General features: G+C 42.7%; 2 protein-coding genes and 2 non-coding genes across 6 annotated transcripts; 3 read left to right on the plus strand and 1 right to left on the minus strand.

The window, feature by feature from the left end:
- Positions 1–5,010: 5,010 nt before the first annotated feature.
- Positions 5,011–26,497, plus strand: LOC135344014 (centrosomal protein of 290 kDa-like). Of its 2 annotated transcripts, XM_064541066.1 has the most exons (45): positions 5,011–5,110; positions 5,334–5,602; positions 6,059–6,210; positions 6,482–6,712; positions 7,539–7,697; positions 7,777–7,890; positions 7,999–8,157; positions 8,455–8,577; positions 9,174–9,359; positions 9,711–9,782; positions 10,037–10,107; positions 10,470–10,662; positions 10,722–10,872; positions 11,281–11,372; positions 11,432–11,620; positions 11,871–12,101; positions 12,457–12,585; positions 12,810–12,959; positions 13,192–13,272; positions 13,535–13,708; positions 13,984–14,177; positions 14,497–15,087; positions 17,725–17,842; positions 18,013–18,176; positions 18,404–18,497; positions 18,703–18,813; positions 18,944–19,336; positions 19,536–19,670; positions 19,977–20,138; positions 20,450–20,564; positions 20,763–20,944; positions 21,236–21,373; positions 21,591–21,806; positions 22,010–22,189; positions 22,511–22,662; positions 22,909–23,014; positions 23,116–23,292; positions 23,755–23,892; positions 23,974–24,060; positions 24,260–24,424; positions 24,613–24,726; positions 25,072–25,193; positions 25,472–25,604; positions 25,838–25,900; positions 26,208–26,497. In XM_064541066.1, exons 2-45 carry the CDS (start codon positions 5,488–5,490, stop codon positions 26,361–26,363), a joined length of 6,978 nt encoding a protein of 2,325 aa, XP_064397136.1. In that variant the 5' UTR covers positions 5,011–5,110; positions 5,334–5,487; the 3' UTR covers positions 26,364–26,497. The 2 variants fall into 2 exon arrangements, with proteins under 2 accessions (XP_064397136.1, XP_064397135.1); XM_064541065.1 differs by having other exon boundaries at positions 5,013–5,602.
- Trnav-cac (transfer RNA valine (anticodon CAC)) lies at positions 12,651–12,723 on the plus strand. Its single transcript has one exon. It is a non-coding gene; the product is annotated as a tRNA-Val (tRNA).
- On the minus strand, positions 15,399–17,474 carry LOC135344015 (uncharacterized). 2 transcript variants are annotated; one of them, XM_064541068.1, is made up of 7 exons: positions 17,405–17,474; positions 17,188–17,346; positions 16,977–17,114; positions 16,731–16,913; positions 16,264–16,663; positions 15,571–15,785; positions 15,399–15,514 (listed from the first exon to the last, which is right to left on the minus strand). In XM_064541068.1, exons 1-6 carry the CDS (start codon positions 17,463–17,465, stop codon positions 15,599–15,601), a joined length of 1,128 nt encoding a protein of 375 aa, XP_064397138.1. In that variant the 5' UTR covers positions 17,466–17,474; the 3' UTR covers positions 15,399–15,514; positions 15,571–15,598. The 2 variants fall into 2 exon arrangements, with proteins under 2 accessions (XP_064397138.1, XP_064397137.1); XM_064541067.1 differs by having other exon boundaries at positions 15,459–15,785.
- Positions 22,689–22,770, plus strand: Trnas-aga (transfer RNA serine (anticodon AGA)). Its single transcript has one exon. It is a non-coding gene; the product is annotated as a tRNA-Ser (tRNA).
- Positions 26,498–26,719: the final 222 nt, after the last annotated feature.

Raw genomic sequence — 26,719 nt, forward strand, 5'->3', positions numbered from 1 at the left:
CAACAATCATAGCTCCAACAAGAATTATTAATGCAACACTATAGTATCTATAGAGTCACATGCATGCACTGAGAAAATTAACTGTGTAAAGTACACAACATGCAGTATCATGAATAATGACAACTTGGGGATATATACCACATACCATCCTTATAAGTACATAAAACTGAGTAATATATACCTACCAAAACAATTCAACTACTAATATATAGTTGCTGTCTCACATCCTATACCAGGCTCAAAGTGGTCAGGCTGATTCCTGGTACGTCTCGGGTGTAAGTGCATGCGCCGAGGTTGTTGAGTTGTATTCATAATTATAGGGTTATAGGGCTAGCTGCTTCTATAGTATAGGAATTAACTCATATATAGCATAGTGACTAAGTCTATACATCGATCAAGGGCAATCGAAACCTCTTAACGAATACCACCTCTCTATATAATTATAATAGTCAAAAGGTTCCCATACATGCAATGCAATGATGTCCATTTTATAGGTTGCACTATGTTTTTTGTCCATATATAAATTTGTTGCCCATGTGAGTCACTACCATGCATGCATAGATCATAATTGCAGTGCAATAATAGCATGTTGCACTGTGTGTGTAAATGCAGTGAATGAATTCTGCTTTTTGACTTATGTCCGCCATCCCACCCGTGCAATAAGTCAATTGGTCCCTTTTATAGGCTCCACTATAGTTGTGGGAAGCAAAACTAATAATTTACTATATGGAATTCAGCAAAACTAATGAATTCACTCAAAACCCAATCATGTCTAGACCAATTAACGCCATTGGACAAAAAGTTAGTTATTGCAGGCGCCATGTCATCCAGTGCAATATTTGGCATGTTTGAAAAAATAATAAGATGCAGTCACCAAAAGTATACATGTAGATGATAATGTATATACAAATTTGACTTCAAAAATGGATGTAAAAAAGTGTTCGATATCTTGTTAAGGCCACTCCAACAAAGAAATTAGTTTCCCATCCTGACGTTTCCCATCGTGAAGTTTTCCGTCCTGATCAAATTGTCTGTGTGTTTAGTAGTAGTTCACTTTTATAATCTCAAGGACAGCTTTCAGTTGTACAACCATAGATAAGAAGAGAGGGATTGGCAACGGAAGTTAAAACGTAGACTTTTGTGCAGGGGGTGTGGCTTAATCCTGAAACGATGCGTGTTGTCCCCTGCCGTAACGCCGCGAAACATTTTTTTATGTTTGAGGCCTTACACAGAGCTTTCTAAGACCCCCCAAACTTCATTTCCATGCCCCTTGATGATGTGTATTATGTGGAAATTCCTAACATTTTTTCTAGATTGTTGGTTGATGTTTCATGTCTCATGTAAGACGAATCCATAAAGAGTGAATAATTACAGAGTCCGACCTATATACGCAATAATTACATGCAGTGTTTACAGTGATACCAGTGCCCCGGCAAAATTAAGACACCAAATCTATAAGACCACTACCCTCCCCAAACTAGAGTACTGCTGTGCGATCTGGGACCCTAGGAGCTCAGTTGATAACTTGGCCCTAGAGAATGTTCAGAAGTTTGCTGGCAGGGTGATCACGGGCAAATGGAAGGAACCGTACAATATTCTACTAGAAGAACTAAACTGGTTGCCGCTTACCATCAGAAGAAAAATACAAAAACTAAAAGAATATTCTTAATAATAATTCATGCATACCCTCCAACCTCTTCACTCCTCACCCTCACCCCTCCCCCCGTTTCCCGCACTCCAAACCACTTTTTAAGCCATATGTAAGCACTATTGCACACAAGTCTTCCTTTTTTATAGAAGTTATTACTCACTGGAATACTTTACCTAGTTTTATTGTAGATAGTACATCTTCTTTTAGTTTTAAAAAGAAATTACATTGTCTTTTTAGTACGTAGCACTAACTACACCAATTTTAATATTGTTGTCCTTGTTTTGTTTGCTTGTTTTGTTTTTGTTGTGTTGTATTCTATGTTTCTTTTTTTCTTTTTCTTGTTGTGCTGTTATGTCTTGTTTTTCTGTTTTTAGGTTGACATTACTATTAGCTATAACAAGCTATTTTCTGTCCTTCCCTGTATGCAATGCATCAAATATTGTTTAAAGAAAAAAAAAAGTACATATAGTGATGCCAGTGTTCACAGTGATGCCAGTGTTCACAGTGATGCCAGTGTTCGCAGTGATGCCAGTGTTCGCAGTGATGCCAGTGTTCGCAGTGATGCCAGTGTTTACAGTGATACCAGTGTTCGCAGTGATTCCAGTATTTGCAGTGATGCCAGTGTTTGCAGTGATGCCAGTGTTCACAGTGATACCAGTGACAGTGTTTCCAGTATTCACAGTGATCCCATGCAGTGATGCCAGTGATCCCAGTGATGCCAGTAATACCAGTGTTTGTAGTGATGCCAGTGTTTGCAGTGATGCCAGTGATACCAGTGTTTACAGTGTTGCCAGTGTTCACAGTGCTGCCAGTGTTCACAGTGACGCCAGTGTTCACAGTGATCCCATGCAGTGATGCCAGTGATACCAGTGATGCCAGTGATACCAGTGTTTACAGTGTTTCCAGTGATGCCAGTGTTCACAGTGATACCAGTGTTCACAGTGATCCCAGTGATCCCAGTGATGCCAGTGTTTACAGTGATGCCAGTGTTCACAGTGTTTCCAGTGATGCCAGTGTTCGCAGTGATGCCGGTGTTTGCAGTGATGACAGTGATACTAGTGTTTACAGTGATGCCAGTGTTCCCAGTGATCCCAGTGATGCCAGTAATACCGCCGTTACCAGTGTTTACAGTGATGGCAGTGTTCACAGTGATGCCAGTGCTCCCAGTGATCCCAGTGTTTCGAGTGACGCCAATGTTCACAGTGGTGCCAGTGTTTCACATGCAGTGATACCAGTGTTTACGCTGTGATGCCAGTGTTTACATGCCAGTGTTTGCAGTGATTCCAGTTGCTTTACAGTGATACCAGTGACTGAGTGTTATGCACAGTGTTTACATCAGTAATGCCAGGTTTCTTCATAAAATTATACTCCTGGTGCCAGCTAAAACCACAAACCACAACTTCAACTCAAAATTGTGTCATAATTCATCACTATGAGACAAAGTAGCCTAGGGGACTGATGTCATAATTGTTGAATATCTGCCTCCTACAGACTCATCTGAGGTTTTTGCAAAATGCCTCAGTGCTAGGTTTTTTGTGCTCAAACAGTGTGTTGCATCTATACATGCAGTATATATACTGTCTGCGTACGTTTGATGAGTATATAGAGTACTTTGTGGGTGTCGCATGGCATGCATGTGTTTTCAGGGTATACTTGTGCTGAGCTATGATAATGAAGGTGCTTGCTAATTATACGAGCTCACACAGGGGCAAACACCAAAATGCTACAAGAGTATGTCCTCACACAGGGGCAAACACCAAAACGCTACAAGAACCCTGTGTGAGGACAAACGCTACAAGAATATATTCTTGTAGCATTTTGGTGTTTGCCCCTATGTGAGGACAGGCCTGCAGTTGATATTAGGAACTAATAAACCACAGTTTTAATAACACTGAGGTGATAAACAATGCTACAAGAATATACTACATTTGTTGTGCTATAGAATAATAGCTGATCGATTTTCAAAGCCCTTTCAAGATATAATTTCGTTTTACTTGGATCACAGTACACATGCGTGCATGCACAAGTCCAATATACTAAAAAGCTTCTCTCATCATAGAATAGTAATTGCAAGTATATCCTCTATATGAAAACACACCTTCATAAGATAGCAATGACCACCCTGGCAAATTATGCTTTTTATTTTGCCTATTATTCTTTTTGACTATTCTCAAAAAGTCAGCCTATTATTCCAGTTTGGTGTACCCATTATTCCAGTTTAAAGACATCAATTTATCACTACCTGAGGTAGCCTCGTTCCCAGCCTTGCACCACACCCTTCATAAGATTAATATGAAAAAGCACTCTCATTGAACTTTTGCATCCTCTTAAGGATGCAGGAAAACCATAATAATGTTGGGTGTATTGGTGTGTGTCTTTTATCTTGTACCTTATCAGTTTAGTCATGTGTTGTGCATCAACATTATGAAATTCACAGTTTATAGCTTCCATCTGGAGCAGTCCCCATGGGACCTGATGTATAAAGTTGTAGTATCCCATAGACACTTGATTCTGACAATATCAACAGTCTATACATTAATTGTAGCAAATGCTCTGCATGGTTGCAACGAAGTGCTTTTAAACTTGACATCCCACTAAAATAATCTGGGATTCGCTGGGGAAACGGCAATCGAGAGCATAACTAAAGTCTGTTACAAATGTTAGCAATTCCATGTGATGCCCAGCCAATACTTCATCAAGTCGAATTCCCTCTTTTTAATGTAATGCTGACGTACAAGTGGAATAGAAGTAAATTGCTAATTTTTCGTGAATGCATGTATACATGCATGCAAAGTATTACACACTCAGTACGTATACTGGTGATCGAATGTGTATAGAACACTCCATGGCAGCACTGTGAATAGTGAACTGCATACATGCATGTAAATACTAAAACATCACTGTAAACACTAGTATCACTGTGAACACTGGCATCACTGGGATCACTGCAAACACTGGCATCACTGTAAACACTGGTATCACTGTGAACACTGGCATCACTGTAAACACTGGTATCACTGTGAACACTGGCATCACTGTAAACACTGGGATCACTGGCATCACTGGGATCACTGCAAACACTGGCATCACTGTGAACACTGGAAACACTGGAAACACTGGCATCACTGTGAACACTGGAAACACAGGCATCACTGTGAACACTGGCATCACTGGTATCACTGGAAACACTGGCAACACTGGAAACACTCAGTGGCGGATCCAGGAAAAATGAAAGGGGGGGTCCAAACTAACTAGCACCCAGCGCAAGTAATGAAAGTCGCGCGCAGCGCGAAATTTTTAGCGTTACGCCCACTTCCGGTTACACGTGACTAGGGAAAATCCCATGCTCAGCCAGGGGAAGTCCCATAATAGACTTGTGTAGAGCTGCCACGAACAGTCAACTAGCTAGCCTAGGCTAACCTGAACACTCCTTTGGCAGTTGATACATCAAAACAACAGGTACAATCATTGAATCAAATTACAATAGCTACAAAAACTGATAAATAGCTAGCTGGTGTCATTAAGCCTTTTAAAGTTAAATGAAAGCACCGCAGGTGCTGTTGCCGAGGTGGAGGTGTCAAAGCAACTAACATAAAGCTATGCATAAACAGCAATGTAGCCTCGGTCCACAGGCCGATTTTTTTTTTAGGCGACCTAGCGTTCAATTCTAGCGTTATTTTAGAGACAACTCGGCTGCATGGGAGCGATGGATTTAAGACCTTTTACCCTGACGATCCTCCTCTGGTTAAACGCCCCTACTCGAACTCTAGGCCGGCTAGAGCACACAGAATATTTTCGATTTTAATAGCTTTCAAGAGCTGTAGCTCAGTTGGGCAATGGACTGGTCGGCGTTGAGTACCACCAACCTCTCTGAGCTGCATAGCCACCATGATCTACTAGGAGAGGTGTTCCAGTTCATCCTGAGCAATGATATACCAGCTCAAGTACAAGGTGTGTGTCACTGTGTACTATACTAATACGTGGTGCAGCGCAGGTGGGGGTCTGCACTAATCTTACAGCACCAAAACAAATTAGTTCTTACAATAGGGTGGAGCTAACAAAAAGGAACGAAATATTCACATTACAGTGACCTGGTTGATTAAACGCTATCTCCTAGCAACATATGTAGAGGGGGCGTTTAAACGAGGTGGGCGCTTATTCAAAACGGGCGTTTATTGTTATGTCATACAACTAGTACCTGAATGCACATTGGGGGGGGGGGTTGGAGCCAGAGGGCCTTGTAACTGAAACTTACGTACGCCGGGTGACTGGTTACCAAGGTCTTGTTGTAACAAGCAAGGTGTCATACAGGGGGGTGGGGGATATCCCACTTAGGTATTATCACAAGTTGTTGTTCCAACCACAACTGTGAGGTGTATTAGTGTATTCCTTTCTCTTTCCTTGCAGACCCTAACCACCTACTCTCAGTGATGCAGTTGGTGATACGGAACAAGGGGGCGGAGTTACATGAGCTGGAGGAGGAGGCGGTCGACCTGGTCGAGCGTCACAATGTAGTCGAGGCCAACGTGGGCGTCTCAGAGAGGGAACTAGTGGAGAAAGTGAGTGTGGGGGCGGGTGGAGTGAGTGTGGGTGGGGGTGCGGGTGAGGTACACTGTACTTTTCAATCACTATATATTAACATGAAATAATTATTTATAGTATAAGGCCACAAACATGTTTTAGAATACATCATTTTGTATGTAAGTGGTTCATTTGAGCTACAGACTGCTACAGTATTGTCACTGTATTCAATATAAACTTAAATACACACATTTTCATTACACACATTCAATGTACATGTATATAATTCATACTTTCCCTTAATTGCAGATTGCCCGGCTTGAGAAGGATCAACGAGCTGGTCAGTTGCTCATACAAGATCTCCGTGCACAAGTGGGGGCTACCCCTCAGGCCACCACTCACCAGCTCAGGCGTCTACGTGACGAGATGGAGGACCTTAGATTAGAGGCAACAAAAGACAAGAGGTTGTTGAGCCAAGAGAAGGCGGAGTCTCAGCGACTCGTTGAGGAATTGTCCGCTGAGAGGTTAAAGGTCAGACAGGTGAGAGTGGTCGGCTAGAAAGTCGATGTACGCATGTAGTGACAGTAAATATCTAATACACTACATTTGTAGCTGTAGTCCAATTTCAAACTACGAAGAATAACTAAAATGAAAGCACCGCAGGTGCTGATGCCTCGGTGGAGATGCCAAAGCTACATAACATAAAGCTACTAATAGCTTTGAACAATTTTTTGCAATAATTATTTTGCTGCATGCAAACTCAAAGAGTGGGTAATGATCGATCATGATTGTTGTTAAAAAACGATCGATGCCAAAAGTTCAAGTGTAAAATTAATGGCTGCCATCAGCAGAGCCTTGCAGCTCTCTTCCTCACTCTTGCAGCTACCAATAGCTAGTGTTCTAGTGCAGAGCTAACTACTAGGTAGAGTAGTAACACTCGGTAAACAAGTTTGGCTACGTGCTCTTCTGAAAAGGCTGCAATGGCATTCCAGGTAGGCATAACTCGAGAACGAAGCATTATTTTGCAAATCCACGAATTAAAATCCAAGTAAACATGACTAGAAGCCTATAGAAACTCTTACTTGCACTTGATTCATCTTTGAGCAGCTGTAGCAGTCTACACAGACAGACAGACACACACACAGACACACAAACACACTACCGTATACCTCGCTTGCGCATGCGCACCGAGGCACAACTAATGAATTGTGTTTTGAATAGTCGACATCCATCATTCATTTTTTGGTGAATACAAATTGGCTATAATTATAATTATTATAAACATGGTGTTTCATGACAAGAATAAGGAGCTACTGCACGTACATGTAGTATAATTATGTTTAATTTTTGATGATATATTCCTCAGTTGGAGAGAAACGTGACTGAGCTGCAAGTGACTGTGGACGATTACCATGATCAGCTACACAGGTCAAAGGTCAAGAGTGGTGGGCCGGGGGACAACAATTATCGACAAATGATGATAGAGAAAGAAGTTGAATATTCCAAACTATTGGATGACTTTCAGGTATTTAGAACGCCCTCATCGACTGACAAGATGGTCGACACTGATTAATTCACTATACCAAATTAAATTTCGTTTACAGCTGATGGCTAACTCATTTGAGGAGACAAAGGACGAAATGAAGAGTCTGACCGCTCAGTTGGAGGCAGTAAAAGAAGAGAGGATGATCCTCGCAGAAGAAAACCAGCAGATTAGAGTAAGGAGATAAAGTTATTATACGCACATTACAATGAAACGTGTGATTAAAAAATGTACTCAAATTTTCCAAGTATTGACCCCTCCCCCTCATATACACTAATTATAGGAAGCACTTTCTCATGCGGACGGTCGCTGTGGCGATGTTGAGGCGTCCAATCAGCAGCTAGCATGTCAGGTGGAGGACCTACAGGAGAGGATCAGTGAGGCATCTGGTGCAGAAGGGGAGATCATGGCACTCGTCAGTAGGAAGGCAAAGGAGTGGGAGGTGTGTATGTGTGTGTGGGGGGGGGTACTGTAACACCGCTTAAAAAGAGCTCCTTCCTAGTATTCCAAAAATTGGATTGCCAGAACACAAGTTATCGCATTCAATTATTGTGTACAATACTTTGAGCCCCCATACATGTGTACATGTATTATTAGATCAAATGGCATACACTGTGTGTATGTAAGCTATCCACACACACACACACACACACACACACACACACACACTCCACTCCCCACACACACTCCACACACACACACACTCCACACACACACCCACACACACACCCACACACAGGCACTCCTGTCGGCCAAGCATACTGAGCTGGAGAGGTGTGGTGAGAGGGTGACAGATTTGGAGGGTCAGTTGAGAGCTGCACAGAGACACTCAGACAAGGCCAGTGCACTCAAGATGAAGAAGGTACTTGTACGATGAAACTTGTCACTAGCACTAGTAGTACTTAACAGCTGTTCATAAAACCAATATATGTGTACTGTGAAGCCTGCCTGTAGTGGTGGCCTTGGGTAGTGATCGTAATGACAAGGTGGCCTGCTAGGTCAACTACTGGAACAGTGTGGAGACCTTTGGAGCCCATCGACCTGGCTGTATATATTATCGAGGGCAACCTGCTTATAGGGTCTACCGTATAGCGGGTATATTTCGAGGGTATAAATTTTCGCGGATGGACCATTACAAAGGATTTCGCGGATTTTATTTTCGTGGTCTGAGTTCCAGCCTTTTGGCGCATGCGCACATCAACATGCAGCTGTACCTCCACACCGTTAGCCTCGAATCCATAATACTGAACACGCCTACTATTCATAAATTTTCGTGGGTATAAATTTTCGCGGTACAGGCTCAATCCGCAAAAACCGCGAACATTTATACCCTCGAAATATACCCGCTATACGGTATACACGTTGTGTGCTTGTATAGTGACCTCTCACTTTCTTACAGTTTTATGACCTTTACATGTATTATGATTAATTTTCTCCCCCCCCACACACACCATACAGCGTCTCCAGGATCAAGATCGACAGCTGGTGTCTCTTCAGCGAGAACTGTCCGAGGCTACAACCACCATCACTACACTCACAGACCAACTGGAGGGGGTGGGGCAGGTGGGCGTGGCTCACAAGAAGGAGGTCAAAGTGCAGACGCTGGAGAGAGAATTGGACATGGAAGTAGAGAGAAGAAAAAATGTGAGACATAAATTTTTATAACACAATGTGGAGTTATTGACTCACTACCCCCCTCCCATGTACTACCATATCACTACCCCCCTCCCATGTACTACCATATCACTGCCCCCCTCCCATGTACTACCATATCACTGCCCCCCTCCCATGTACTACCATATCACTGCCCCCCTCCCGTGTACTAACATATCACTGCCCCCCTCCCGTGTACTACCATATCACTACCCCCCTCCCATGTACTACCATATCACTACCCCCCTCCCATGTACTACCATATCACTGCCCCCCTCCCATGTACTACCATATCACTGCCCCCTCCCATGTACTACCATATCACTGCTCCCCTCCCTCTAGGCTGAGGTGGGTGTCGGAGAGAAGGACAGAGAACTGGTCAGCCTGAGGAAGAGGGTGTCCGACTATCAGCAGGTAAGAGGTCATACACAGTACATGTCACATGTAGTCATGTGCCCAGAATTTTTGAAGTGGTTTCTACATTATATTTTCAATTTTCAGCCTCACTTTGTTGTCTAGAGGTTGTTAGTACCAATCACCACCACTACCAGTGTGGGCACATCCCTGTACATGTAATATATGAACCTACAACTTTGGTCCAATATAGGTCATCCTGTTGTGCAGTGTACGTGTGACTAAATTAATGGTCTTATGTCTGTTTTTCACAGGGTATTACCGGACTCAGCGAGGCCGTGGAGGCTATAAAGAAAAAGAAAAAAGAGCTTGCCATCAGAGACAGGTAAGCTCGTTACTATAGGAAAAGATACGTGTATAAACTGTGCTGGTTCCTGGAGCACTCTTGTATGCGCTGTGGTTGTACCTTTTCATAGTTCGAATCGTACACTGTACGCATACATTTTTGCGGGCATCAAACCATTGCCAGTGCTGATGGATTTTATTAGCAAAAATAATAATTGTCGCAAATACGTACGTATACTGGTACTTGTACATGTATACATCATGATCCTTGCTAGATCACAAAAGTTACATGTACATCACAAACATTTTTGGTGATTTGGCTCATTCGCAAAGGTTTAATTTCACTAGTAGAAATTAACTTTATAATTCATGGTAATTTAAAATATCTCTCTGTGTACTCAGTGATATTGCTGCCCTCACTCGAGAGCTGAACAACCTGTCTGACGGGTTGAACCAGTTGAGCGAGGAGAACGAGGCGTTACGAGAGCAACTTGGATTAGATCCTAGGCAACAGGTTGACCTTTCACCTCTGAGATTCCGTAAAAAGAACGAGTTCGAAAAATTGAATCAAGAATACAAACTGCTTTCAAACGAGGTTAGTTACTGAATAATTGAGCTATAAATATTATTATTTTATTGATTTCTCTTCTGCAGTTGGAATGTTTAAAGGAGGATAACTTGTTGCTACGTAAACAGCTTGTACAAGCACAGGTTGCAGCCGTCCAATCAGATTCAAACAAGGGAAGAGTGCGATTGAGCTCAAGGCCTGGGAAAAATGAAGCACCAAATGAAGACAATACAGATGGTACAGTATACATTTAAATAAATACCGTGAAGCTTCGTTTTCTTGTAGTCACCCTACGTGTATAAGCAGGTCACCCTCTATAATACAGCCAGGTCAATGGGTCTCGATCCATAGCATGTGTTTGGACCTGTGTTAGCAGACCACCTCTTTATTACAGCCACGTGGTGACAGCTACATTGTATAGACAGGCTTCACTGTGTACCTTTGGTTATAAGCCAACAGTTTAAAGTGGTCACGTACGTATTGTATACTACATGCATGCACATGCACATGTATATCCTTTTGATGACCCCCCTCACACCCTCACACTCCTCACACCCTCACACTCCTCACACCCCGCACACTCCTCACACACCCCTCACACCCCTCACACCCCTCACACTCCTCACACACCCTTACACCCCTCAGGGCTGGTGTCTCGCTTACAAGAGCTGGAGGTCGCTTTAGAAAGAGAGAAAAGTGCCAGACAAGAAGTGGAGAGGGACAGACTCAAGGTCAAAGTGAGTTACAGCACTTTCGTTATTTTTTTAGTAATGTACGTACATTTTGCTCTTTATAGGAGCAGTTGAAAATATCAATGGCTAAAAGCAAAGCGTCTGTACAACCACAAGCAGTGTCACTTCCTCCCACTCCACACCATCACACAACTCACACCCCCCCATCATTGACAGATCTCAAAGAGCAGCTACAGCAAGCTCAGAGAAGCTCCCAACAACTAACTAGACAACTATCTGACAAACAGAGAAAGGTACCTACTGTGATTGTGGTAGGTACATGTAACTATGATCAATATAGTGTCCTCTGATGTGAGCTTCTCTCATTATTAGACCTGTACATTCCCGCCTGCAATATCAGATTTTGCACATATGATTTTATGGTGGTACATGTTAGTTGTTCATGCATGTATAATTATTTGTAAAACCAATTTGTCCTTTCTTTATTTTTGATAGTCTAAACTCACAATAAAATTCAACGTATACATGCTTCTCCATTGTCAGATTGATAATCTAGAAAAACAATTTCAAGCTCTCAAAGTATCAAAGACTGGTTACCAGCCCCTCCCACTTCCGGAGGGTCTTTCCCCAAAATCCAATGACGTCATCAACTCCCTCAACGAGCATCTACTACATGTGCTGAGTACGCTGAAGCAACGGGAACAGGAAGTGGGTGTGGCACAGGAAGCTCTGGAGAAGTACCAGCGCAAGTTCTCAGTCATCATTCATCAACAAGTACGTATTTAGTTATACCAAGTGCGTATAAAAGAAGAGAGGGCATGCAACTTTAGCTAGCTAGCTACAAACCTCAGCAAAGTGCAGCTGCATTTAGTGGTGGGCGGGTCTGGTCAAAGTTTATGCATGGCTTCCAGCTAGCTGAACCTAGCTAGCTCACGTAGCTCCACAGTAGTACTGCTAGTTCTATGCCTGTAACTGTCTGTTCTAACAACACCTTTACTCTATGGCACTTGTATGACATCACAATATTTGCCAGATATTTCCACTTATTTGTCTGTTATTTGGATTGTTATAATGCGGTATATACTGTGCAAAGCGTGTACGTGTACGTCACCCCCTCTTCTCCCCTTAGGGTATTCTGTACCAAGAGTACAGTGATGCTCGACGCAGCTGGGAGGAAGAAAAAGAGAAACTACTCCATGATAATCGGCAGTTGGCCTCGTGCAGGGAACAGGACCAAGTGCACATGCAGCAACTCAAGGTAGCCCATCCATTAGTACACTGCTCTTTGGTCTGAGTGCAATCGTATCTGTGAGAATGTCAGCTGTTTCCGTAGTGTAGCGGTTATCACGTGTGCTTCACACGCACAAGGTCCCCGGTTCGATCCCGGGCGGAAACATCTTTTTTCCTTTTACCTTGTTCTAATTATCTTTTGCTTCGCCTTGCAAGCTCTATAACCACACCTCACACCTCCCACCCCCACAGAGTCTGCAGGAGGTGCTCTCTGCTGATCCAGACGAAACTCGGAGGAAGATGGCCGACCAATCACGTAAGATCACCCTCCTCACAGTGAATGAGAGAACAATGATGAGGAAACTAGCGCTGGCAACGGAGGCCGAGAAACAACTGAGAAAGGTATGTAGGCGGAGTGTAGTGATGATGTAATCATGGAGGTGGGGCTTGTTCGTGTAAGATTATATTATTACCTACTTCCCATCTTGTTAAATTCTTGGCAGACACTGTATTCAGTCACTATATTTTAGGCACAATTTCAGGCTGCAGCAATTTTTCAGGAGCATTATGAATTAGTGTACGTACATGTACATTGTATCACACTCCCCCTGTGCCCCCTCCCCGCCCCCTCCAGGACAACTCCAGACTGAGCAGTGACCTGGTGAGACTAGAGAAGGCGGCCACTGAGAGAATAGGAGATCTGCAGAGGTGTAAGGTGGGTACAAGAATGTCTCGACTGGGTATTATTTTGACAGAATCTAGTGCCAGCAAGATTCTTTTAACAATTAGTACAATGTATCCATCTTATACTATAGCGTACAGTGCACATAATACCGATTTATTTGTGCGTACGTACATGTATGTGCACTCAATTCTAGATGCAATTCCAGGCATACGTATAAAGTTACATGTACGTATTTTGTACTCAAAAAAGGGGCCAGTAAACCCAAGCCTATACACGGGCCCCTATGTTTCAGGAGGCGAGTGTGTTCCAGATGAGCAGTCTCCAGTCTCAGCTCAGTGAGAGTGTACCCACGGCTCTATTAGACCAGGCCAATAGGGAATACCGGGAAATGGTCGTCAAGTATCAGCGACTGCTCCAGCTACAGACTGCCTATACTGCTAGTGATGCCAACAGTGAGAGACTGCAGGTCCGTTCATGTGTTGTGTGTTACAATGTACGTGTATGTGTGAGTGGTGTTGTACTCTAGTTGCTTGGTATATTGAACAGAGATGTGTTAGTGAGAATAGAAGTCTATTGATTGGCTATGTGCACTGTGAATGTATTACATGTATAGCCTAAAACATTAAATTTGCTGCTTTTCAAAATGTACATGTAATAAGAAAATTAATGTGTAAATATGGAGTGACAAATGACTGTGCACTTACGTCACCCTCCCTCTCCCAATCACATTCACTCATGCAGGCTGAAGTGTGTATGCTGACTGAGCAATTAGAGTCGGTCAAACAAGAGCTTCAATCTGAGAAACAGAAGAGCCTTCTCTTGACGGCCTCATGCAGCCCCAGTGCTGCTAGCCCCTCCCCACACAGTGAGAGGCTGGTCACACTGGAGATGAAGGAACTGAACGAGAGACAGAGAGCTGACCTCGCCACTACCAGGTACAGTACGTAAGACTACAGCACATGTCTGTATTCATGTAGGTGTGGATAGTCAGTAGACTATAATTTTTTATTAAATATAGTTATAGCTGTACAGTACGATTGATACACGTACTACTCTTTCGTTTGCTTGTTTCTACACATGCACAGTATTGTCTGGTAATGGTTATACAAGTATACCTTCATGCACATGTAATGTAGCTTTGTAAGAGCCTTATTTATGTGTATATGTACATGTTCATGTGTAGCTTATTCCCATCTTGATACGCCAGTTTTCACCGAAGGCAGCATAACTACACCCACACACATACACACACAGAGTGAGGCAGCTTCAAGCCACCCTTCTCCAGTTAGAGCAAAGAAACAAATCTTTAGAAGACAAATTCTCTGAACTATCTCAACGACTGCTGCAATCACAAACCACGGAGTCTGAACTGAGAGACCAACTAGCTACTACTCTCACAGAGGAGGAAAAGACGTTGCTGCAATCTGACGTATCGAAATTGAAGGAATCCGAAAATCAACTCAAATTGGAAAATAGCCAATTAAAGGAAGTGTCCGAAATTGCCAGGCAACAATCAGTTGCCATGGAAATGCGGCAGAAATCACATGACATTGAGTTGGTGTCGTTACGACATCAGTTGCTTGATCTGCAAATACAGAACGATAATAAAACAGCCCTGGGTAAAGTACACCATCAACTGGTGGCTCTAGAAATCAGCGAAGCCAAAGCTTTGAAGAATCTGGAAGAGAGCAGTCACAAGATATCGTTGTTGGAGGCGTCTTTGTTGAGATGTGAGATTGAGCGAGATTCGCTGTGTGATAGAGTGTGTTCTGTGAGGGCCGTGGGCGTGCACAGGACCAGGCAACTCAGGACCACCGTGCAGGCTCTCAGGAGGCGATATGCAGGGTGGGTGTGGCTACATGTACTTAGTTTACAGTTTGTTTTGAACTCCACATTTCATATTAACTGTAGATATTCTGAATTTTGATAAATACCGTATAGCGCAAAATTTTTTAGGCACTTATATTTCGTGGAATGGCCTCTAAAAGCATTTCGTTGCACAATGTTTGTGGAATGACTGCTTACTGGAAGTCACGTCTTTAATCTTTGCACGTTATAGTAGATAATTCTAATTAAAGAACAAATTTCATGGACTTAATTTTCGTGTAGGATTGCTAACCAATGAAATCAGCGAAAATTAAGCCCCTCGAAAATTTCGCGCTATACGGTACTACATTTAATTTACTAATTATGGATTAGTGATGCATTGAGGAGTCGATCGGCGTTGAGATATTGCAGTTTCCTACGTGTCATTAAAAGAGTCATCTCGTTTCTATATAAAACATGGCATTAGATTATAGTAAGTACAGTAAGGTATAGCTACACAACCTTCAAGGTATCTTTGCAATAATAAATGTCAATTTCCTCTCCTCTGTCTTGAAGCCACTCCCTCACTGACGACATCATAGGTGTGGTCCTCCTGGTCACACTTGACTGCCTCGTACGCTGGGTTAGCAGCTATGTTGGGGTCGATCTTCATTTCAGTTTGTGTGCCTCCAACCACTGCATAGGTTAGGTCAGCTTGTTGTGTAGCCATGGTCTCCCTATACAAGTATTAAAAACACTATAATTATGTCAAGCAATTTTTAGGATACAGTAGAACCTCGATTATCCGGAACCTCGATTATCCGGCTTGGCAGTTTTCTTGATTTAATAATTCAAAAAATGGGCGTATCCCTTAAATGCGCATGCGCATGTAGCTGTTACTACGGAGACAGGCCTGCTTATCTTCTGCGCATGCACAGACAACCATGTCCATGGTACTGCTGTTTATCAATGAAGTGGGTGGATCAAGGCGTGGTTTATCTATTCGATTATCCGGTTATCCGGCCTGCCTCTGGAACCAAGGTGTCCGGATAATCGAGGTTCTACTGTACAAATGCATTATAGTTAGTAGTATAGATTGCTCCTTGTTGAGATAGTACCTGCATCAACACTGTGTGGGAATAGCAGTAAACAACATTTAGTAGGAACAACACATTAGTATGGGTAAACATGAGGTGTGTGTTTAGGACCACTCACTGTTGTTTGTGCACAGTCTGTCCTCTCCTGAGTAGAATAACACAGGACACTATCCAACCAACTGATACGGCTAGTAACAGAGCCACCAGTACACCAATGCCAGCAATGACGGTGGTGGAATTGTCATTACATGTAAAGTCTGGCTTGATAGGGCCGTGTGTTGTACTAGGCAACGGCATAGTTGCATGTATGCTAGTTGACAGTGTAGACAGTGTACTAGTCCTAGAACATTCATTGCGTAGATCTTCATAGTTCTTACAAAAAACTTCAAGCTCCACAAAGCTGTCACATCTTTCAACTAGTCTACAGCGGAATTTCCCATCGGGTGCCTGCATGCACTCCAGGCTGTACTCTGGAAATGCTCCAGGAAGAAATGAGTTATTTACTGCCACAGTGCTTCCTGTATATATAGTTATGCTGTTTGTCGTTATATTCAAGTAAATGGCTATTATAATTATGATCATCACCTTCTAACACTAAACTTTCAATTCCTGTTCGTAAACAAACAGCTCTTGCCAGAACTGCCAGGTCTTGATTGCCAGTGCAAACTGTCCTCCATCGGCTGACAGTGCCACCCACACACACCTCCACTCGTCCCTCTCTGTCAGTGGATCCACCCACCAGTCTTATCTCTCCATCAGCACAGTTAACTGTTAGTGTATGTACATTTAGTAGTGCATAACATTTATCTTAACAAATATATAGTTACTAACCCGTGTTACATATTAGTTGCACAAGAGAGTTACAGCTGTCACTAGGTGTCACTGTACACTCTGTTAGTCTTGGTCCATTGCAGTCACTCAGAGTGACTACTCTTCTTGAACCATTCTGAGAATCCCTGGTCACTAGTCCTGTTAATTTTTTCTTATTTAAACTAAGTAGAAATACTTCACTCTTTGTAATTTCAGGACACATCTCACTTACCAAATTCATTCGAATATCCCAGTTGTCCACAAGTAGCTTGTGATCTCTCGATATTCCACTGACTTTCATCATGACAAACCCATCTCCATTCTCCATGGTGACAGTACTCAAGAAGTGGGTCTGTTACTTCAGGAAGACGAAGTTGTCCGTCTAAACATTCTGTACACAATTCTAGAATATATCTTTGCTCTGAGCTACAGTCATAAATATTGTATACCTGATTGTGCTGTTACAGTGATGACACCGGTTAATAGCATAAAGAAGCTTGAGACCTGCATGTTTACCAAAAATCGTCAGTTTTTAGAGGAATGGCATATAATGGCTATATATACCCAGTTGTTTGAATCTACATCCTGCATGCTTATATGAATAAAGCATCATTATTAGTAAATTGTCGCTCACGTACTACACGTGTCAGAGTACTAAGAGCACTATGAATTTGGTGTACATGTACATGTATGTGTTATATAGACCACTTTCCCATTGTTTCTGTCATTGTACTGTACACTTCTCACACATCCCTCACACCCCTCACAGGTGTGTGCCTTTGGTGGAGCAGGAAAGGTATGTGGAGCTGGTGGGACGTGTGAGGGCTGACAAACGAGAAGCCGAGAGATTGAGGGAGGCAGCAAAGAAAAACATGGAAAAAACCGAAGTACGTAACATAACGAGAGAACACTGTACACGTACATGTGTGTTAAATGTATGTAAATCTAGTTTACCCATCTCCCTCCACACACACACCCCCACACACACACCCCCACACGCACACGCACCCACACTCACGCACGCACTCACGCCACACACCCACACGCACACTTGTAGGACAAGTTAGCGGAGCTTGGTTTACAACACTCCAACCTACAAGAATTGCTAGGAGCATTGACAGACCGTACCTCGTCGAGTGTGGCTGCTAGACTAACAGAGTGGCACGCTAGACTAGGAGAAACACGACTCAAAGAAATGAAGACTAAGAGAGAAAATGGACGGTGTGTGTGTGTGTACATATCTTGTAAGGTTAACCATCCAGTGCCCATAACTTGTGTTTAGGATTAAGCCTCCAATTTCAAAACTAAAAGAAATTTAGCTCTTTAAAATGCCAAGTATACGTACATATTGCATGTAGTAAGAATTAAAGTGATTATTAATTGGTTTCAGGCCTAAACCTTGTCAATATCGCTGCAAACACCACATGACCATTAATTTTATTCTGCAGACTGAAAGAGAATGTGAAGCACCTCGAGACTCTCCTCTCTCAGAGTGAGGGATCCTTCGATAGACTTGACAGAGAACTTGTGGCAATCACCAAGGTGATACATGTACTGTACTGCACGTATTTAATAGCTAGCCTTAGCGTTGTTTTTTTCAAAAAATGGCCTATTTTTGGAGAGCTAGGTAACCCATTTCAAAACTATTATAAGCCAGTGATTGCTTCCCGTCTAATATACATGTACATGTACGTGTGTTTTGTGGATGTTTTTACATGTATCTGTGGTTGTTCCTACCACTACACAGGAGTATGAGAGTGCTCGGGAGAGTTGGGAGGTGAGGGAGGGAGAGTTAGAGCAGCAACTGGAGGATACAAAGAAAGAGATCACCTCCAAACCCAATGTGCCACTCAAAAAAGTCAGTGCAATTAATGTTAATGTTAAATGTACATAGAATCGTAATTGGAAATTGATAGAATTTCCTTCAAATGTGTCCCTGATTCCTACACCCACACACACATACACCCACACACACCCACCACACACAGCTACACGTTGGTCCTGACCTCCCCAGTCGCTCTAAACCACACGAGAGCATCGCCCGGAAACTATTCCACGCTGACAACAGGCCACCATCACCAGACTCTGATATATCCAGCCAGAACAACAGCTCTACTAAAGACGCTCTACTAGATAGAGTAGCAGCCACTGCATACGGAAACCATACAAACGATAAGCCCGGTAAAAATGGTGGGAAACGTGATCAAAGTCGTTTGGAACGAGCTCTGACTGAAGCACAGCGTGTGTTACTCCTGAGAGAGAGGGAGGTGACAGAGTTACGGTCAGAGCGGAGGGTGGAAGGGGGTGTGTCCAATGGGGCGGAGCTTCGGGTGTTAGAGGGACGATTGGAGACGTCTAATGAGATGGTGGAGCAACTCAAGGTGTGCATGTGTATACATGTATATTGTATTTAGTGTCTGTTAAGATGATCCCATTTCTTTTGGCCGTTAAGAGAGTAGTAGAGTGGAGTTTACTGTTAGATGCTACACTATGTACAGTGTACATGTAGATTCATGAATCCCATGCAATGTACTCAACACACTGATGTATGCCAACACACTGATGTATCTCTGCCAACAGACAGAGGTGGTTGAGAAGGACAGACAAGTGACTAAATATCAAGACCTCTTACAAAAAGCTCGTCATGAACTCAAAGACTCGAGTCACGCTCACCAACAAGAACTGGCAGCTGTCAGAAAACAACTCCAATCTCAGGTAAACTAGCCTCGTCAGTTATAACTTGCTGTACAGACTAGATACTATACATAGGTACGTACATACGTACATGTATATAATTAGTAAGTAAGATATTTTCTGTTTACAGACTCATGCAGTGTGCCTTCTGTACATGTACGTACACTGATACTGAAACATAGCCACAGATATTCTACATCTGCTTATAGGCATATTTATAAATGTGCAGTACAATTTGTCTAGACTCTGTCTGTGCTAGTATGAACAGTTCCCTTCACCCCACCCCCCCCCCCCACACACACACACACCACACACACACACACACAGGCTGACTCTGCTGTTAGCCAACTAAGAGAAGCTGCTCTGGAGATAGCCAACATTCCCCCACCACCGTCCAGTGGCCTGTCAGAGGAGCAACTGGACAGACTCAGAGAACTAGAGGAGGTGACGGCAGACCAGGAGAGGGGCGTGGTTCAACTGACCAATCAGGTGAGAGTTACATGTACATGTAGGATAGACATCAGCCATCTTAAGTTTAGACCATTCAATCCTTTTCCACAGTGGAATTAGGCCAGTAGATTCTAGGCCATTAGGCAGAGAAGATGCTATCACATGTAATTGCTCCACTTTCAATATACATGATTGTACATGTACATTTTTTTGTGTACATGTAAGACTCTTTTAGCTTCCATATTGAATTTCACGAAGAGATCGAGCTCTTCCATTTTTTGCAACTCCTTTTTCAAGTTAGCAGTCAAAAATGATACTGTAACAGCTATGTTTTTGAAATCCTTGCGCAGGTGGAGGCACTAAAGAGAGAGTTGGAGGACTCTGAGAGGGGCCACCACACACAGCTGATGAAACTGAGGAAGACAATGGACGAACTGAGAGGGCAGCATCGCAAGGAGGTCAAAGGTCAGTCATACGGACCAATTGTCAAATATTAAATCCCATATAAATTATATAAAATAACAATCCTCTACCAGAACTTATACATGTACATGTATCCGTTTGAAATACTGGGACGGCATTGTTATCTACTTTACAACTACATGTAGTATACGCTTACACGTCTGCATAGACGTGCACCTCCTGATTAAGTCCATCTCACAGAGCTCACAGCCACCATATCTGATCGCTCGACTCGTGCCTCAGAACTAGAGGTGGAACTGGAGGTGTTGGAGGGAGAGCTGTCAGCCGCTCAGCAAGCAGCCAAACAAGCGCCCTCTCGTAGCTTGAAGGGACTCGTGGAGAGACTGCGCGAACAGTTAACACTCAAGGAGAAGCAACAAAGGGTGGGTAGTGGGCGGGAATACAGAGGGTAAGGGGTGGGGACTCAGCGGGTATAAGAGGCGGGAGTTCAGTTTTGGTGGGAGACTAGTCAATGATTGATGCGTATCATTGTAGGGAATGAGGAAGTAAGGTACAAGAAGATATGATATACAGTGTGTTGTCATGTACATGCATGTTAGACCTTCATGTATGAATGCGAAGGTGAATAACTAAAAAGATTGCTTACATGTACTGTATGTACTACTGTATAGCCATAAACAAATAATGTGGACTTTTTTATCCCCCCTACACAGGCCCTGAGTCAGGCATTGCTGCAAGTGAGGGCTGACCTGGTGGAGACTGTCCAGCGTACAGTGGAGGGTGTGGCAGACCGGGAGAGACAGGAGATCAATGTTAAACTACTAGTGGAGAAAAGAACGACTGTGCTACAGGTACAGCGCATGTGTGTGTGTGTGTATGTGTGTGTGTGTGTGTGGTCAAAGATCGCTTTTGTGTCTGGATACTATTTTTCTTAAGAAATAAGTAAGATAATACATGTAGAAACCTGTATCATTAGATTGCTTTCCCCAAATTCTTGCATACATTGTACATGTGCAGTGTATGCATGATATCCTAGCTGCTACTGCTATCATACAATATCGCACACAGGAGCAAATGGACAACCTCACTCAAACACTCACTGTTCAATTGGAAGAATCTAAAGCAGGAGAGGCAGCAAAAGACGAGGAAATAACAGTACTCTCGAAGGGAATGGTAAAGGTCAAAGGGCAACTCCAAAAGGTAGAGGCTGAACTAGAACTGAAGAGGCGTGGCTTGGAACAGTCCAAAAGCCGAGAGAGGAAACTGGCCAATGAGATTCACGAGGTACATATTGTACGTTTATGGGATGCATGTACGTGTCATTGCATGTACATATCAGTTGATACAATTATTTGGAAGTAAGCTTCTGGTACACAATTCGTTTTGTGATCTCCACTTTACTTTGAATAAATGCACTTTCTTAGAAAGCACAAAGTTAAATATACACTTTATTCCTCCCACTCTACTGTACTTGTACGTACATGTAGCTTCATGTTCAACTGGAGCAAAGGTCGCCAGATGTTGAAGAGTTGCAGAAAAAAATAAAAGTCCTTCAAGGGAGGCTAGAAAAAGAGAAATGTCGAGTCAGCGAGGAGATATCCCGTGGTACGCAGAGGGTGGTCGGGAAACGAGTCGATCAATCTGTGGAAGCGCAAGTAGAGAATAAGGTATATAGCTAGCTGGTTCACTTTGGTAGGTGGTAGCTGGTTCACTTTGGTAGGTGGTAGCTGGTTCACTTTGGTAGGTGGTAGCTGGTTCACTTTGGTAGGTGGTAGCTGCATTATTATAATCACATCTAGACAAGGCCTATATAGACTAAAAACATCTAATTTGTGTGTTTGAGATTGAGGATTGAAAATTGCCATGCACGTACCATTTCGAAAATTCAGGGCACGTCATGCACTGGGTTCATGTAAATGTGTATACGTACATACATGTACACTGTGACTAAGTGCTTTCTCCGTGCAATCCCCTCCCCCTAAATGTAGCTTCGTGGTGGCAGTGCGGAGGTGGCTCGTTGGGAAGAAAGCAAGAAATGGCAAAAGAAGGTGGAGACATTGCGGACCAAGCTAACAGAGAAACAGAGAGAGTTGGAGCATGCGCACAGGACAGTGCAGTCACTCAAGGACACTCTAACCAGGTCAGGCACAGATTGTGTATGTATGAGTAGTCGTGGCCGAGTGGTTAAGGCGATAGACTAGAAATCTATTGGGCTCTGCCCGCGTAGGTTCAAATCCTGCCGACTACGAATTTTTATATTTCTTTTTTTAAGGTGATCTAGAAATCTATTGGGCTCTGCCCGCCCACAGGTTCAAATCCTGCCGACTACAAATTTTGTTGTTTCTTATGTGCGTGCATCTACATGTGTACGTTTTCCCTCTTTCAGATCTGAGAGAGAAAGAAGTATTCTACAGGGAAAACTGAAGGCTGCTCAGAAAGCCACTGCTGAGTCAGCAATTGTTCCATGGATCGGAGGCGAAGCACAAAAGAAAGTGAGCATTTATCATTATCATTCGTTTATTTGCTTCCACTAAAAAATCTATGCACTTGGTTCACAAATGTATACATGTACCCACCCCCGTCACACACACAGCTGCCGTCTGTTGAGACAGAGTCCCTTTGTAGTCGTATCTACGAACTGGAAGAGGAGGTTAGTCATCTGAAGAGAGAGTTGGTGCGAGGGAGAGAGGGGGAACTGTTTGAGACGAGGGGACGTTGTGAGCAGCTGACGAGGACAGTGGAAGCTCTGGAGGAGCAACTAGGGCAGCAGGTATCGGTGAATGATGAAGAGTAGTAGTTATTACATGTACATGGCTATGTGTAACAAGCAGTTTATTGGCATGTGTAATTAGTTGGCCATGATCTGACGGTGAGTCTTGAGCTATACTCAACTTACAGTGCCATACATTAGCATACTGAAGTCTTACATTTTAAGGCAAAATGCAACAAGCCTGTCTATATAGTGGCGGCCATTCAAGGGCATACTAAAACAGTGGCTGTAATAAAGAGGTGACCTGCTTCCAAACACATGCTATGGAGACTTAGAGGCGACCTTGGGGGACGGGTGATCATGCATGCATGCACAAAGGACAGGTTTCACTGTTAAAGTACGTGTACATATCAATCACGCTTTTAGGAAATACATACTATTACAGGTATGTAAATAGTTAGGTTGGAACCGTTAACCACTGGTTTTGTACACCCCCCCCCCTCCACACACACACACACACAGCACCCTGGCAGCTCTCAGCTGATTGCCCTGAGGGAGAGGGAGGATGCCTTGAGGGCAGAGCTACTCACAACTCAGAGGGAGAACATGACTCTAAGGTTTGACTACGAACAAGCTATCCTGGAGCTACCCAGGCTAAAGGTAAGAATATCATTTGGAATATTGCTTGTAAGAAATTATAATGTAAACATTATATTGCTACATTTGTTCCCTATTGTCCAGAGTCGCCTGAGTGACCAACAGCTGTATGTTGAGGCACTCCAGAGCTCAGGGGCAGGAGACAATGTGCGACCAATTACCAGCAAGAAGGTGCGTACATACTTGTACTTGTACACTGTGTATAACTAAGCCAGTTGCATGTGGTCCTTAAAATCTTCAGTAATTTACTACCATTATGAAAGATCCATTCACATCTTGAGCAAACTGTACATGTATTTAGTAAAACAATAATTGTTTTTTAACATTCTCATGAGTATAGTATACCTACACATACTGTATGTACGTGTAGGACGGGGGTCAAAGTGCAGCCGAGTTGGAGCGTGTGGTGAGTGCCATGCGGAGGGTGATTGAGCGACTACAGACAGAGAACACCTCCCTAAAGAGCCGAGCAAAGGTCAACGGGGTCAAGAGCACCACCCTAACCGCACTGGAGAAAGAGAACAAAAAATTGAAAGTGAGTAGTTGCTGTATGTACCGACTACGTATGGTGACTGGTCATATGACTATAGACGTACTGTATGTGAGTATGAACCTTTTGCCATAATTATACTTTTGTATACACGATTTCTGTATTCGTGCAAAACTATGAAGTTGAAGCCAACAAACCTATTTTTAATTTACTCTTCCTTGCCCCTCCCTCAGTCTGACCTGGCGGAGGCTGTGTCCAGCTCTGGAGGCGGTGTGTCTGTCAGGCTGCCCTCTGCCACCGAGAAGATTGTCACTGAGAACGACAAACTAAGGAAAGAAATAAAGAAGGTACTATATTCATTCATACACCTCTGGTTAGGATTGCATGTCAATGAAGCCAATAAATGAAATTGATACGCTCGTAGATGGATGTAGCTAAAGTTGATTGTCTACTAAACTATAGAGTTGTGATTGCCCGTTAAAATTTGCAGAACAGCTAGACAGTAGTACAGTTTAACATCACTCCAAAGGCAGCGAAACTACATTTACTGTTTGTGTACATTATTATTGCCTTGATCAGACTACCATTAATTTTAAATTGTCTGTCCATAATTATGTGCTTCTTATTTAATATGTGGTTACTTGTACATGTATGTAGCACAAAACGACTTTATTTCTTTGATTCTGTTGCAGGATCAAGATCTGATCAACAAGTTGCAACTGTCCAATGTAACACTGAAGTTGGAGAACAGTAAACTACAGCAAGAGCACGACTCAAGACACCCTCTCACCACCAGTCATGATCATGATCACAGGTTTGTATTACCATGCATGTACATGTACATACATGTATCGGTGTAAATATAGAGGTAACTTGTTGAGGGATTGTTTTGCACACTTGTAAAATTGATTTTGGCCCTTCTTTAGTGGTTATATACCCGTTAAGTTTTAGTATGAGATTAATAATAAATTAAGAATTGAACTAATTGGGATAGAGCATATTAGGGCCTATCGTTATGAGGCTTGACCGTGAGGTTGTTCAACTTGTAAACTTACTCGTTATGAATGTCGTTCCTACCTTACGTACCTCCAGCTGTGAGGAACGTGTGGAGTGGCTGCAGACTGAGTTGGAGAAGAAGACGGCCATGTTGATGGAGGTCAAGAGAAGCTTGCGAGAAACTGTTGACAGAGAGAGACAAATCAAGGAGCTAGCCACAGATACTGAGGTAGGTGGAGTAGGGGGTTTCCCTCACTGCATTTGCCTGCACATGATACAAAATAACGGTTGCTATATCTCACTAATTGTTTACATGTAAACCTGTCTGTATAAAGTAGTTGCTTACAAACCTAAACTAAACCGAGTGAATATACGTTGTTTATTATACGTGTATACTGTCGCATCTTGGTATATCTGTTGCGTTTCGTAATTTTGTTGATCCTGCGCACATCCTTTCTTCAGTTATCAGAGAAGTTTCTGACAGTGTCCAGAGAGAAGGACGCACTGCAGGAGCAGGTGGCTCAGGTACATGAGATAAGATTTTGTCTTAGTGTTTGCTTCCTAAATAATTATACATGTACACATCTGTGATTATAATTATGTGTACAAATTATGTGTATAATGATTCTAAAACTATTGAAATAAGCCTCAAGCTTTAATATACATAATATACACGTACATGTATCTTTAAGTGATTTACAGCACAAATGCATGCATGGGTATATACAATTAAAATGTCATACTCACATACGCAGCTACACTAATCCGTGTGTATAACGTACACGTATAAAATTATATAATTACAGTAGCTGTATTTGCCCGCTATATACAGCTCAAGAAGGAGCTTGATGCGTTTGACCCGAGCTTTTTTGAGGAGATCGAGGACCTCAAGTTCAATTACCAGGAGTGTGTGCGGAGAAATGTTCAGTTAGAAGAGCAGATGACTCAGCAGTACGGTGTCACCATAGAAACAGCGGAGAATGTGTAAACTGACTGTGTATAGTTACTATGAGGCTTATCACTTATTTATTCTCCTAACATTATACTGCATGTATATATTCAACAATTTTTATCGTATTTGTCGTGTCAAATTCTAAAGAAAGGTGGTATAATTATTATAAATTGTATGAAATGCTTTGAGAGTGCATGCATAATGTACGTAGTAAGAAAAAGTACGTGCATCCAGGTATATGTATGTCATTAATAATAATTATGGGGATGGATGCATTATCTTGTTAGTTTTCCACTTGTGTAATCGTAATGAATTCCCGACTTAAAAATATGAGTATAATAATGAGGCGGCGGTGGTCATAAAAATATAGAGGACTATAGCATTTTGCATTG

Source organism: Halichondria panicea, chromosome 11, assembly GCF_963675165.1.
Source record: "Halichondria panicea chromosome 11, odHalPani1.1, whole genome shotgun sequence".
In the NCBI taxonomy this organism is placed as follows: Eukaryota; Metazoa; Porifera; class Demospongiae; order Suberitida; family Halichondriidae; genus Halichondria; species Halichondria panicea.

Bases quoted from the DNA above. Each gene is read 5' to 3' on its own strand.
- LOC135344014 (XM_064541066.1), top strand. From the start codon at position 5,488: ATGGACTGGTCGGCGTTGAGTACCACCAACCTCTCTGAGCTGCATAGC. The intron at 10,108-10,469 runs GTAAGCTCGTTA...CTGTGTACTCAG, and splicing joins GAGCTTGCCATCAGAGACAG to TGATATTGCTGCCCTCACTC. The intron at 23,293-23,754 runs GTATCGGTGAAT...ACACACACACAG, and splicing joins AGGAGCAACTAGGGCAGCAG to CACCCTGGCAGCTCTCAGCT.
- LOC135344015 (XM_064541068.1), bottom strand. From the start codon at position 17,465: ATGCAGGTCTCAAGCTTCTTTATGCTATTAACCGGTGTCATCACTGTA. The intron at 17,115-17,187 runs GTAAGTGAGATG...AAAAATTAACAG, and splicing joins GGGATATTCGAATGAATTTG to GACTAGTGACCAGGGATTCT. The intron at 16,664-16,730 runs GTGATGATCATA...CTATATATACAG, and splicing joins TGAAAGTTTAGTGTTAGAAG to GAAGCACTGTGGCAGTAAAT.